The 14,023-nt window shown below is 40.4% G+C and overlaps 1 protein-coding gene across 1 annotated transcript in view; it reads right to left on the bottom strand.

Moving 5' to 3' along the window:
• Nucleotides 1–14,023, bottom strand: part of UNC5D (unc-5 netrin receptor D) — a 93,303-nt gene that overhangs the window by 21,085 nt on the left and 58,195 nt on the right. The window contains exons 5-7 of the mRNA XM_085242871.1: nt 6,811–6,991; nt 6,290–6,457; nt 5,164–5,328 (exon numbers count right to left, since the gene is read on the bottom strand). Coding sequence (XP_085098997.1) covers nt 5,164–5,328; nt 6,290–6,457; nt 6,811–6,991 — 514 coding nt within the window. The remainder of the gene's footprint in view (nt 1–5,163; nt 5,329–6,289; nt 6,458–6,810; nt 6,992–14,023) is intronic.

Genomic DNA, 14,023 nt, shown 5'->3' with positions numbered 1-14,023 from the left:
GGGAAGGCACAGCAGCTGCCAAATGCAATCATGAAGTTCAACTGTATTCTAACACAAATAAAAAACACCATATGCATTGCAGCAGCGAGGAAACCGAGCAGGAAAACACTGCTCTAAGTAGGCTGAGGCACATAGAGATTTGCTATTTTCAAATAACCCCATACTGAAAAACGTTTCCAATTTTTAACATATTTGCAATCTGCTGAAAAGGAAAAACAACAACAAAAACATCACCGAGCTTTTAGTTTGTGCAAATATCAACTTCCAGGAGACATCCATCCGCTGTGGCCTCTCACGACAAGTAATCACGACTGAGAAACCTCAGAAGTAAACAGCTCAGTTCCAAATTCACAATTACAACACGCTTTTACCAAATAAATTACTGAGAAGAAGATTTCTTTTTCTGCAGCATTTTGCAATTTTTTAATTCCAGAAAGTAAGCTTTTAACTGACAATGGAAACGTATCAGAATAACAAAGGGAGTTGCCTCTATTCTACATTTTCCATCTGAAATAAGAAACACAAGAAGACCAGGGCACAAAGGAAGACCCTGGAAATACCTCAAACCAAGAATACTTGAATCCCAATCCAACATGTGAACCACATACTGTTGTACCTCCATTTTATTCTTTAGCACCACATACAGAAAGTACAGAAATTATTTACGTTTCCATCCTTCCAATTTTCTATTTCCAATCTATTTTGTTGTTACGGGGAATTAATTGTGATATTCCATCACCAGCTTCATTTTTGTAGATTGGTACAAACAAGTCAAGGGAAAGAGTGGTATTTGTCTCCAACAAACAAACAAATGGGAACAATTTGGCCAATGAGGTTAAGAATTGCATCCTCCCAGCCCCAAGGTGTCTGCTGCTAAGGGCTCCAACTTTTACACATTTCAGTTACAGGACACATGTTTGTGGTAATTGTAGCCTATATTTCACTCCACCTTCTGACACTGTTACACAACATTTATTGAAAGCACATTTGATGGTAATGAAGTTTCTATTAACTATGATTAAGTTTTCTACAGCACCTGAAGATAATTTAAGATGTGCAGGAGCAGAAAATGAAACATTTGGTTTAGTACATTAGGAAATGTAATTGATTAAATTATCTCATTTACAATAAGTGCTTTCCAGGAGATATGCAAGGCATGTTTTTCCCCCAGTCTCCCATTAGAGTTTGCTAGGAGATTGGAAAGATTCTTTCTGCTTCCCATCCTCCCTTATTTTCCACCTCCCTTACTTTTGATGCCCCTTAGCAACTTGAAATCCATTGCTTCACACAGCTAGTCCTTGAGAGTAAAGACCAAAAGTCAGAGCATAACGTAAAGGCTAGTTAGTAGAACAGGTTGTTTCTCAATTATCTTCATAATTGACTTTGATTTTGCATCAGTGATGATTCATGCAGTCTTAAACTAAGTTCCTGTTTCGCTGAATAGCAGCAAGCTGTACAGCATGTTTCTAACCCCACAGCTAAAGAAAGCATTTAATTCTCCAAGGAACCTGACGTGCTAAAATCAATGCCATTAAGGTGTTGTGTTTTTTTTTTTAATAAATCAGAAATTAAAGCAATTTAACTAATGCTCTTCCAAGACTCTCTAATTAAATGGGAACAACACAGATATATAAAAATGCATCACTTGCATTCAGTTTCACACAGATCAGTTGGTATGACCCAGCAGGAGGCAGTTCCAGGAACACAGAACATGGGATGCACCTCCCATGAAATTCCATAATTCATATATAATCCACACAATTCATATTCATCGTAGAAGACTCTCTCTTTAAAGAAGATACAAACAATTGCATCCACTACATTGGATGCACAGGACAAATGGATTCTCGTTCCAAGTCCTTCAAAGGAATTAAAAAATGTATTTATTAATCTAGTTATTTATTAGTCAGAGTTCAAAGAAATCTTGTAAAGCAGCGAGTAATCCTCAAAACGTTGCATAAGGTTTATAAGAACAACATCTTAGCTTTAAAAGAGGATAGGCCTCATGGATGTTGTGACTTCAAGGGGAGAGCGCCTTCTCTTTTAATGAAATCTTTCAATTAATCAATCCAAACCACAGGTACCATTCTTATTTTAACTAAAATTCCACTGAAAACAATGGAAAACTGAGAAACAATGCAGGATGGGAGCTCCTGAAAAGCAGTATACAAATGATATGTAGTAAAGCACATAAACACCCTTCACCAGTTGATAAATCGAGTGAGCTGACCAAGGCACAGCAAGTAGTGGAGACAGATTAGAACCAAGAAAGCCAAACTCCTATATTATCTTTTTAGTTTTCCCCTAATCACAAGTTCTCAAAAGATTGATGTGAAGATATGCAGGGCTCAGCAAGACACAAAATTACTGAAGAACAGTCACTCCTTTTATTTTCAGTCTAAAAGCTATGATCACCAAGCCGCTAAAAAGATGCTTTCAGTAGATATGAAAGCCTTTCATATAACCTTCAGCTGTATTCAGTTCCTAAACAAATAAAACAAAGTGGCAGAGAAGATGAGAAAAATCATATTTACAAGAGGAAAGAAAATAACTTACTTTGGGATTTTATTTCATGAAGAGGTTTTTTATCTAGAGAGAGAAAGAGACAGAGACAGAGAGAGAGAAAGTTGCACTTAATAAATTTACATGGAGCATATCTATTTCCTACATCGCGTCTGTCTAGCTCTATAAATGAAACATCTTCTCTGTGTTTGCTGACAATATGAATATTTTACGTTGTCCATATTTTATTTTTTTTTCCCCTTCATCTTCTTTTTCTAAATCTCTTTCAGGAAGTTCTTTTTCAGTCATTTCTCACTTGATTAATTTGATTATTTGTTAGCTTTTTTTGGATGCTCTTATTTAGAGCACAGTGCATCCAACAAGGAAGTTCAGTACATGGAAGTGGATCACTTGACAGTTCAGTTATGAATTTTTTTTTTTGTATGCTTGATATATTAAAAAGTTGGCAACATTTTAAAAAATTGTCCCTCAAAACGTACAATACACTCATATTTATGTCTCTATTAAATACACAAAACTATTGACCTGTATACTTGTATAAAAATAACATACAGAACCAATGCATTACTTGAACACGTAAGTATGTATTTACAAATGTGAAATTAACTTTATCAAGCTGGGGTTTTACACTAGTAAAACGTGGACTGGGCTATCTGGATCCATCCAGAGTCAATCAAAAACCAAAGCAAGAATTGGGAAGAAGTGACGTTCCTGGGACTGTAAGGATGCCTTCTTCCTGTTACTCCCAACTTCTCTAGTCAGGGACTGAAGAAGGGATAACCTGAGCATGCATAGCCCCCGATTTATTGCTGTTTCATTCATTGACTCCAAGTCAGAAAATTCACACTGGGGATTAGAACTGTTCCTGCTTGTTCAGAACAGGGCCACGTATCTCCAGCATCTTATGTTCTTCCCTTTACTTTCATTAGAGTTCCTCCTCGTTAACCAGAGGAATGTTTCATTTCTATTTTTGCCTCATGAAAGGAACAAAGTTAACAAGTTGTGCCTGATAAATAACCTCCAAGAGATTAGTTATCTGAAGCTCTGCACTGCATTTCCTTCGCAACTCCCAGTGGGATGAAAAGCAGAGAAGGAAAGGAACGTATCAGAAGATGAGCAGGGAAAAAGAATTCAAAAAATAGGGTAATTGCATCAATTCCTATTAGCTGAGAAAGCAATTATGCTCCTAAAAATAATTTGACACCAGTACATGTATACAGCACGACCCATAAAAGAGGAATGGTATCATGCTCTAAGATGAAAGAAATTAGACATTTAATACTTCAATCTAATTGAATGCACATGGAAATTTCAGAGCCAGCACATTCTCTCTGCTACTGCCCAGCAAAAGGAGGAGCAACAGCTTCTGTGCCATGGGGCTTTGGATTCCTCTTATGCTGTTCAAGTCCCAGTGAAAGTCTGTTGTGTGCAAATACTGAGAAGGCTCTCAACACCAAATTACTGTGGATTGGTACCAGGCCTGTGAGTGGAACTCCAAGCATTCTGTCCTTTTTTCCTCTACCTGCAGTAACACTGATAGAGATTTGACCTGTACTTGAAACCTCTGTTCATGCTAAAAGCTTCAGAGAGTTTTGTCCTAAAATACTTCCTGAAAATTCACTCCTGGAATCAGCATTGAATAGAAGAGCTAGTCCTTGAAAGAGAGCTGCCTAGCATGGCATTGATCCACTGCACTTCTGTAACATCAGAGAGCATCCAGAGCTGATACTAAAGTGATAACTCAATGCCACAGAGACTGACAAAGGGGCCTGGATGAGCTCAGAAGCAGAGACTGAGCTGCAGAAGCTGCAAGGAAAAGCCTGTTACTACAGCAGTGCCAGAGGCCCAGTCTGTATCTGAAACAAACCGTGCTACAACAAGGGCTTGGGGATTTTCAGTGACTGCTGCCATGGAATGAAGCCTGCTCCATCAGGGAAAACGTAAATCGTCCATCTCGGTGCTTAAGAGGCAAGGTTTTCCCCAGGCCATATGCTCCTTTCAGGTTACCAAAATGAGCATAATACCATATTTGTTCCTTTGCTCCCAAAGCATAAGCACAGCACAGCACAGGAATGCAGAACTGACACGCAACCACACAGCGTGCAAGGATATCACCCCAAAGTAGGAGAGGTGGTCTTCACCACCTTGCAGGGTCATTAAGGAAACGTGACCTAAATGGGATCTCCTTTTATTAAGGAGATGCTTTCCAGACACTTAAGAAGGGCAAATCCTATCCCAGCGGACTGGCTGTGAATAGGTTTGCCTTTGTTTATTACTCGTAAGAAATTGGAAATCAACTTTGACCCAAAACAGCTCTTGCACCAAGCGTATTCACGTTGGTGCTTTGCCAGTTCACTTGCATTAAAAAGTAGGAAGCTCAGTAGCACTTTCTATGAAATATGTTGTAGCAGATGGTCATAATTACACATCGAAGAAAACCTTTACTAGCATTTTCAGTCATCTGATAATGAATAGGTAAAGCACATGCTACAAAAAAAAAAAAAAAACAAAAAAAACAAAAAAAAAACACACAGCAAAACCACCCCCAGGAGCTCTGCTGACACAGATGTGAGGCAGATCCAGCACAGTACCTGCACTGTGCTATCTGTGTTAGGCCACACAGCACAAACTGTTACCCACCTTGAATGCAAAGCCCTTCGGTGCAGTTCTCTGACTCCTGGCTCAGGCCCTCACAGTACTTTCCTCCATTTCGTGGAGCTGGTGCAATACATTCCCGAACCCTCAAATGCTCACACTCCGGGCTGCACACAGACCATTCACTCCACACCTCCCAGTTTCCATCCACTAAATGGGGAGGGGAAAAAAAGAAGCAAACATTGTCATTGCTTACCAAACTGATGTAGTTCCAAGATCCTACAAAGAAAACATGTTTTATTTCTCCCCTCAGGTTGCACCAAGTAGAACACAAGGCTGTATTTATTTCTCAAGAGTTGTACAGCATCAGATGTGAAGTTAAAATTTTAATGCCGCCTTGAACGTACAATGTAGAAGCTTTTAAAATAGCACCAGTGTGCAATATTCTGCAAATGCAGTCAATTAAAACTGCAGGAGGAAAGGTTTCTGGTGCCACCTACCTATTAGCTTCTAATGCTTCAGTGCTAATTCTGCCTTAAAACAGGCTGATGCAAAGAGGCCACACATTAACCTACCAGAGAAACGATGCTGACATTGACACAAAAAGCACAGTTGGCCTTGCAGACCTCTGGCTAATGCCCTGTGCAATATGATGGATCAGTATGGTGCTTTGCTGACTGATATGTAGCTGTGTCTGACCCTGTCCCAAATGAGAAGAGATTCCAGAGTCTCCATTTTTTCCTCATGCATAAGACTGAAGAAAAAATTAGATCAACACAGAGACAAGTATAGAAAATGTTAATTTTTTTAAATGCCAGTTCACAACACGTTGTATCAAATACTCATAAAAGGTAGAAGAGAGATTCACCAAAGGGGCTGTGCTGTGACCCCAGGCAAACAAGGTCTTTGAACTTGAATGCATACAATCCTACTATTGCTTAGTATTGCTAAATTTCCTTAGCAATACTTGCAAAGCAGAGATTCCAAAATTAGGTAAGGGCAGCTTTGTTCACTTGCAACAGATGCAAGTGGCTTTTTTTGTTTTGTTTTGTTTTTCAATCTCAGTAGGCTTGTAAAAGCACAACTGCCTACCAGGCATTTCCGAAGGCAAAAGGTCTACCTGAAGCGCGCCATTTAAAAGTGATTCCTTCTAGGACTGTGCATATCTCACCAGGGCAAAGAGAAGTGCAGGTGATCTTCTGCACGGACATTCCTTCGCAGAATGCCCCTCCGTTGAGCGGGGCAGGGTTGGTGCAGGTCCTCGATCGCTTCTGCCAGCCCCGACCGCACCGCGCGTTGCAGTTGGACCACTCGGTCCACGACGACCAGCCTCCATTAACTGCAACACAGAACTGCGTTTGAGGTGCTGAAAGGTGCTCAAAGAGACGTGAAACAACAAATCTGCTCATCTGATTGCTTCTTTCGTGAGCAGAATTAGGCTGTGGGTATCTGGAATGAGGACTCTAAGTATTGACGGAACTGCTGGGAACCTTTCATCACAAACAGGAAACTCGTAATTCCAACCACTGTAAAAACAGCCACGACCTCAGCAGAAATAAATGTAACAGGAAAGAGGTCAGCCGTTTGATTTAGAACCAGTTGTGTGTTAAAAACACGACTTCAGGCAGTAAAAGTACAGACTTCTAAGCTTTTCTGTAATTATCAATATATAATTATCACATTTCCACCAACCATAAACCACGACCGTCGCAGACATGCTCCTCCTCTTGGCAACAATGTTGGCAGCCATGCAGGTGTAGTTCCCAGAGTCGGAGAGACGCGCCTGTCGGATGATCAGGTTGTGATCTGCTCTGGTGTCGATGTTCTCATCCAGGTTGGAATCTATGGGCTCCTCATTCTTCAGCCATTCCACCTGGAAAGGGAGGGAGGGAGAAAACAAGGTGACGTATGAAGAGATGGAAGCAGGAAGTCCACAAAGTTATCATTAATAAACGATACTTCAATCTTTATTATAAAGAGTGGAACAGAAGTAAGGTAGGATGAGATTCCTAACAAGGCAGGCATTCACAAAGTCAAGGAAAAAGAACAGTCCTTATCTAAAGAGCCTGGAGCTAATTAGCAGAGGCACACCAATTGAAATACTGAAATAAGAGAAAATGGCGAAGAGCTGGTTTAGACTCGTAAGGATGCAGGTTATAGAGATATTATGTTTGTCCTACTTGGAAAAAAGGAAGGAAAGATGAGGAAGAAGAGGATGGGGGGAAAAAGAGAGAGCAGTTAATCACAGTTACCTTGCAGAACACAGCACTTCAAACACTCAAACCACTGGACAACGATCAGTTAAATTTCATACTACGTGAGTATGATATTAATCTAAGCGATGACATTCACAATTCAAACAATTCACAATTAAAGTTCACAACTTTCAAATTAAACGGACTCTCAAATAAACACTTCTAAACTAGAACATTAACATTTGTTTTCAAAGCACATAAATACTGTGAAATACTGTGTGCAATATACTTCAGTACACCTCTAGTTCGCTAACGAGCGTATTTCTGAGCAGACCCAGAACTGTCCACAAAGGCATTGCTCTACCTGAAACATTTAAACCAAATATTTAAGGCAAGATAAGCTGTTGTAACAGAACTGAAAAATTAAAACTAGAAGCAGAATCTATTGGAAGAGTGAACAAATATGACTCACTTTCACAGCTATTCCAGACTTGAAGGAGGTATGGCCATACCCTGAAGTCAAACACCCTTCTCATCTCGGTTCAGATGAATAACCTCATTTTGGAACTTGCAGAAGGACTTGTAACTTTGTGGTAAAGAGCTTATAGATTTGCTAGGTACAGGCATTCATTAGCACTCTGTCCTGTGCAGATGGCCTACGATTTGTAGATTGTCCAATTTATAAACAAATCAGACAAAACTGACCATCAAAGCCAATTAGAATTCATGCCAGACAGCAGGTTCCCCTTCCAGTAGCATCAGCCATTTGGTAGTTGGGACCCGTCCACTGCTTCCCACATCTCTGCTGTGGGCTTCCCTTAACAAGAGCGGGCTTTGTGGCACTGTTGCCTTACACAGTGACACTGGGAGTAAATAAAGGGATTATTTTACACATCTGTCAAAAGAGGCATGAGCTGGGTGTGACGCGTTAGACATTTTAAGCAGAAAGCAAATTTTTGCTCAATGTACTCTTTTCTCAACATGCAATTTAGCCAAGAATCGTAACAAAACCAGAAAACTATCATCAAAGCTTCCAGTAAGCATGTAAGACGTCTGTCTCTAGTTCTGTGTTCTTATAAAGCTTTTCCAGGAAAGAATGCATCCTGATCTGTTCTTTACTGCATAGAGGACTACAACACTTGGTGGATGAAAAACGTTTACATTAATGCAAAGCGTTTAAAAGAATGATGTTCACTGTGAAGGGAGAACATTAAACAGACAGAACGTAAACGTGTTGAGAGATATGCCATCAAAAGCTATTTGTAAACAGGGGCACGCATTGCCTTTTGCTTCTTATCTGGAGGCCTGATAGCACTACGAATACACATCTCTAATTCCAGCACTCAAAGAGAAGAAGAGTGCTTTGACCTCAGTAGATGAATGCTTTCAAAGATGGAAAACCAAGAGATGAATTCAAAGGAAAATCTGCTAACTGTAAAGACCTCACGATGCCAGCAGGTTATTGAAACCTGCAGTGATGCAGCCATTGGAGAATTTCATCACACAAACATATTCAGAACCAACACACAAAATAATCAAGCAAAATAAAGGCAACAAAGGAAGTTACTGCATCTCCGTATTGAAATGAGGTACATGGGCTGAACTGCCAACCTGCCATCTCAGAACTGCAGACTTACTTAGAACCCTTTGGTATTTAACTTCACTCAATTTTCCACCAATGGAGGTCATACAGTAGCTCATAACATTCCAAAATACATTTCTTTCTAAGCATTACCCTGTCTTGAGGCCTTTCATGTTTATATCTTGAACTAGACTTAAACTGCCTGCCTATAGCTGCAGTAAGCTTATAAAAACATATTTGATTTTTTCCTCCTGAAATAGATCTGCTCAGAACTCAAAGACTGCCATCAATTAGTAACAAAGGCTAATCACGTAATGATCTACAGAAGAAACGGAGGGGCAGATATGGATTAATTCAGGTACTACCTATTGGGTGGCAGCAGATGAATTAGCATAATCATAAATTATTCTAATTACAGAAAGCAATTATCAAAGACCAGCTTACAGCATTATAGAAATGAAATCAGTTAAGTACACCATATCCCAGGTAGGTTACCATGAGAGTTAGTGAATTTTTCATTCTCTGTTTCTTCACAAATTAAGCTGATCAGTTTCTTGCCTACTGTGGACAGCACAAAGAAGCCTGACAGCTTCATATCATGGGAACGTTTGGTTTGCTGCAGGTGATGGGAGTCTTACTGCACTATGTGCAATGTAAATACAGCATGTATAGCATCCTTATCTACAGATACATCCGTACAGCTACTATGGAAACACCTCCTTCCAGCTGCCACCTAGCAAGTCCCAATGCTCTGGGGACTCTCAGGTGCCCCTGAAACTATTGGTGGGAGCAGAACCACAGCTGAATCTGAGACTGCAGGTTGCTCACTCCTTTAAAGCTGCCCATCAGTAGGCTACATCTGTGGCTTTTATGGGAGCAGAACTCTACTTATTTACATTAATTGAAATTACTTGCTTTTATTGTTGTTTTTAATACCCAACTTAATAGTTAAACCTTGCAGAAAAGGCAGCAGATGAGAAGCATCTCATGGCATGATTTGGTGCCTTAAGGGTTCTTCATCAGCTGCTGCAATTGAAACATCCCAAGAGCCGACTGGCCCGTCATTGCATCTTCTATTCTTTCTAGGGTATCTTGCTTGGGAATACAAAGATTTAACACCCAGAAGAAGCAATACAACTCACATCTTTGGGCACACACAATGATTTTATAGGTCAGAAGACAAAAGACTTTAGCATTCCTGCCTGTAGATTATACTATCCTGCCCTTTAAACACAACATCTGACTTTCTCATGTGGTCAATAACCTGAGTACACATATATCAGAGATAATATAGTTAGAATGTCAGCTCCTCTTGAAGAGAGAATCAATTGCTTTCTGTATGCTAGATAAATGCTTCATGATTTTAAGATGGGAAAAGGTCAACACCTGACTAAAGGCAGCACAAATGTTTTTTAGAGTGCAGACAATTTACAGCTTTTCTTCAACAGGAGAATATAAGGCGTTAGAAGTAAAGATGAATTCTTTTCTCCAAATAAGTTTCTTTTAATAAAAAAGGTTTCCAATAGGTTCTCCTGCACATCAAGACGAAGGGAAGGCCTGGAAGGCTTCCAGTACTTTCTCTGCTGATTCCAGAGCACACCTTGGGAGACTACAGCACTAGGCTACCATTGGTGTGGGTGAATATTCCTCCCACAGTGATCAGCTCAGACCTGGAGCTAGAAAAAACCCTTTCTATCTCATCACTGATTTAGGTCTCCTGTTCCCAAATCTTTAAAAGCCTTACTAAAAATGGCTTTCACCGTGACCTACAGTGTTTTATGGAAGGGAGTGAAATCCATTCCCTTCAAGACTGAGCCTGATCTAGCATGAAATTTACACTTCTGAAAATGCAAGTGTCTAGCTTAGGAAACCTTCGTCAGCACGACAGCAGAATGGACGAGGGTGGACGGGGCAGTTTCTCTGCTAATAGTGATGCACTAAGATGGCAACAGATCTTTGTTACAGTTCTGTTTTGCTTTCTACCCTAATACTCACAAAGATACAAAGGAGAAACCTCCCAACAGCATAAGTCATTGTGGGAGATTAATAACCACAAAAGCCCGTTTGCAGGATCCAAGCAATTCACATCTACCTTCATGACCACATACTATTTTATCAACACAATCAAAAAGCATTGATCTTCCTTGCAAGGAGCCTACCTGCAGAAACACACAGGCAGCAGCAGGTCAACTACCTGCTGAAGGTTTTTAAATTAATCCACCCAGAGAACACTGTTACCGAATCATTTAATCACTGCGCTGTCATGCTGCTCTGGTAAGCATATTTTTCCTTCATTAGATTGAATATATAATCTCGTTACGTGAATCTGACACACCGACCAACTCATAAATCAGCTTGCAATCTTGTTGGCAACGTGGCAATGGTACAGGAACTTTCTCTTTGAAGAGATGCTCTCAGTGGTTGCAAAAACCTCAAGGGCAGTGTGTTGCTAATGCATTTCCTTTCTGCTTGTTTTGCTCCAGGTGCCTTGCAGGGAGCTTAAGCCTCAAGCAGCAAATGAAGTCCAGGGAGGCTGTCCTCCCATGCAGGCAGACAGCATTGCTGTCTTCTTTTCTGGAACCCTTACTCAGAGTTACGTCCAGTCTGCAATGAAGCATTTTTTTTTGTGATCTAAAACCTCAACCAGAAACCGATATTAGTGAATAATCAAGGAGGGAGAAAAAGACCTGATGTGTCAGGGGGAGGTAAGAAAATAAACATGTATTTCACGTATGCTCTTGTGTAAATATAATGGGAAAGATAATAACTTGTACGTGCTTCTCCATTTGTAATGCTAAAGATGAAGGTGAGCAACAGGTTGACTCAGACACACTATTTTAAACTATTAAGAACACACATTGCTAAATGCACTGTTGCTAATGGTAGGTTGTCTGATGGTTAAAAATAAAAGAATCAGCACTCATAAAGCCAAAGCTCTTTTCTTTCTAGATAACACAAAATCTAAGGGCAGTTAGTAATCCACAGACGTTGTTTTCCAAGTGTGCTGCACAAAGCCTGCGTTCCTCAGTGCTGTGATGTGGGATGCTCAGAAGGAAACAAAGAGCCCACAACACTGATGTTGTGTTCACTGATGTTGTGTTTTTACCAATTGCTTTTGTAAGTGGTAGTCCTCAGATACAACTTCCAGAATGTAACTGTGAGATCTCTCTAAGAGAAACCCCTTTTTATGCATTAGTGAACCCTCCTGTTCTACTCACTAAAAACGTATCTAAAAAACCAACTCTCTCTAGATGAAGAAATACAATTGCTAGTTAACAAACATGCTACTCATGCTGTGTCACTGAACACAGCCAAGCAGACCTGCAACACAAACAACTTACTATGTTAAACGTACGCCTATATGTTCAGAGAGGTAAAGCATTGCTGGAATCTGTGATGTTATACAATATCAGTTCCCCAGTACTTCAGTGATACTCATTTCAGATGATAAAGTGACTAGCACGAGTATATTGCACCAGCAGAACCTGAATAGAGAGAACCCTTGTTAGCTTAGATAAAAAGGCGTTTTTGTGAGAAAGAAACACAACTAGGAAGTGCAATAACAAATGCAACTGCTACTTTGAAGTCGTAAACCATTTAGATATCTGCCAGGGGGAATTTTCTCATAGCAGCTTGGCTGGATAGGTTGAATGTTTCAGCCCCCTAACAATCTTTTCACCTCTGAAACAACATAACGTTCTGACTACAGTAGCACACATCGTCATATAGTCGCTGTGTTGTTCTGCTTTCCTTTGATCTCATTGTGATAGACATCAAAGTTACTCCAACTGCACTGTAACAACATGCGTCTATACATAACAAAAGGAAAAAAAATGTGATTGCATTAGGACTGCATTCAGCACATATATTAGAGATGAGATTCAGGAAATGGAAATGCTTGGAAATACACAATTAGATGGAAATTTAGATAGGAACAGGGGAATGAACTGCAAGAACTGATCATCGGGGTAATACACATCTCCCTTGCTTGTGGAAGATGGATCAAAATATTTGGGAGCTCCTGATTTTAGAGGGGAAGAGCTTCCTTTGATAGGAAAACTCAGTTGCACAGAAGTCACAAAAATAGGAAGGAAGAGCATCAGAGGCAGTGAAAACACTGTGCACATGGGTTACACTTCATCACAAGACACGTTCTGGCAGATGATTTTTGAATCTGCACTGAAATGCAGTGGATATGGAAATATTCCACTCCAAAGGCATCTCGCATTTTCCCCTGCTCACCTCCCCCTTCCAATTACAGCACTAGTCACAACTGACAATAAACCAGCTGCTCTTGCTGTGATTTTGAGTGCAATTTACCAAAATGGGCATTAATGTGAGTGGACTGAAAATTTCAAGTGCAGTCTGTTGTACTTCATGCAAGCTGTACCCACGACAGCATTCTGTCCTAAATTCTAAGACAAGTTCTTGTAGCTGTATCTCTTACCTGCTTCTGTAAGCAGAAGAAGGGAAGGTCTGGGAGATGCCCTCCTTCCCAGGGACACTCCCCTTCCCTGCTCTTCCTTTCACAGCCATCCATTCCCTGAGCAAGAGATGCCACATGAGTCCCAGCTGTCCAGGTGAGATGGTCACATTTTGTAGATGTAGGTAAATAAAACATCAGTGGGAGGCAATAAGCATATAAACAGGAGGAGGAATGGCTGCTTATAAGGCTAGATAGTGATAGGACAAGGGGGAATGGTTTTAAACTGAGACTGGGGAGGTTTGGGTTGGATATTAGGAGTGTGGTGAGGCACTGGAACAAGTTGCCCAAGGAGGTTGTGGATGCCCCATCCCTGGAGGCATTCAATACCAGGCTGGATGTGGCTCTGGGCAGCCTGGTCTGCTGGTTGGTGACCCTGCACGTAGCAGGGGGTTGGAACCAGATGATCTTCATGGTCCTTTTCAACCCAGGCCATTCTGTGAGCCTGTGATGATTCTAAAAAGTCTTCTGCCAAACAGGTCTGATCCTTCTGCTCACAGAAAAGTGCACTGTACTCAAGCTTCAAAATCCTTGTTAGGAAACTTTCACGCAATTTTATCATCATTTATAATTATAAACATAATGATAAAGCTTAATGTTCATTTCCAAGCATTCAGATTGAACATATTTCTGAATAGAGTACCA

The sequence above is a fragment of the Meleagris gallopavo genome, chromosome 24 (genome assembly GCF_905368555.1).
Source record: "Meleagris gallopavo chromosome 24, MGAL_WU_HG_1.1, whole genome shotgun sequence".
NCBI lineage: Eukaryota > Metazoa > Chordata > Aves > Galliformes > Phasianidae > Meleagris > Meleagris gallopavo.
Note: the sequence above shows the minus strand (reverse complement) of the source record. Positions and strands in the feature narration are given on the sequence as shown.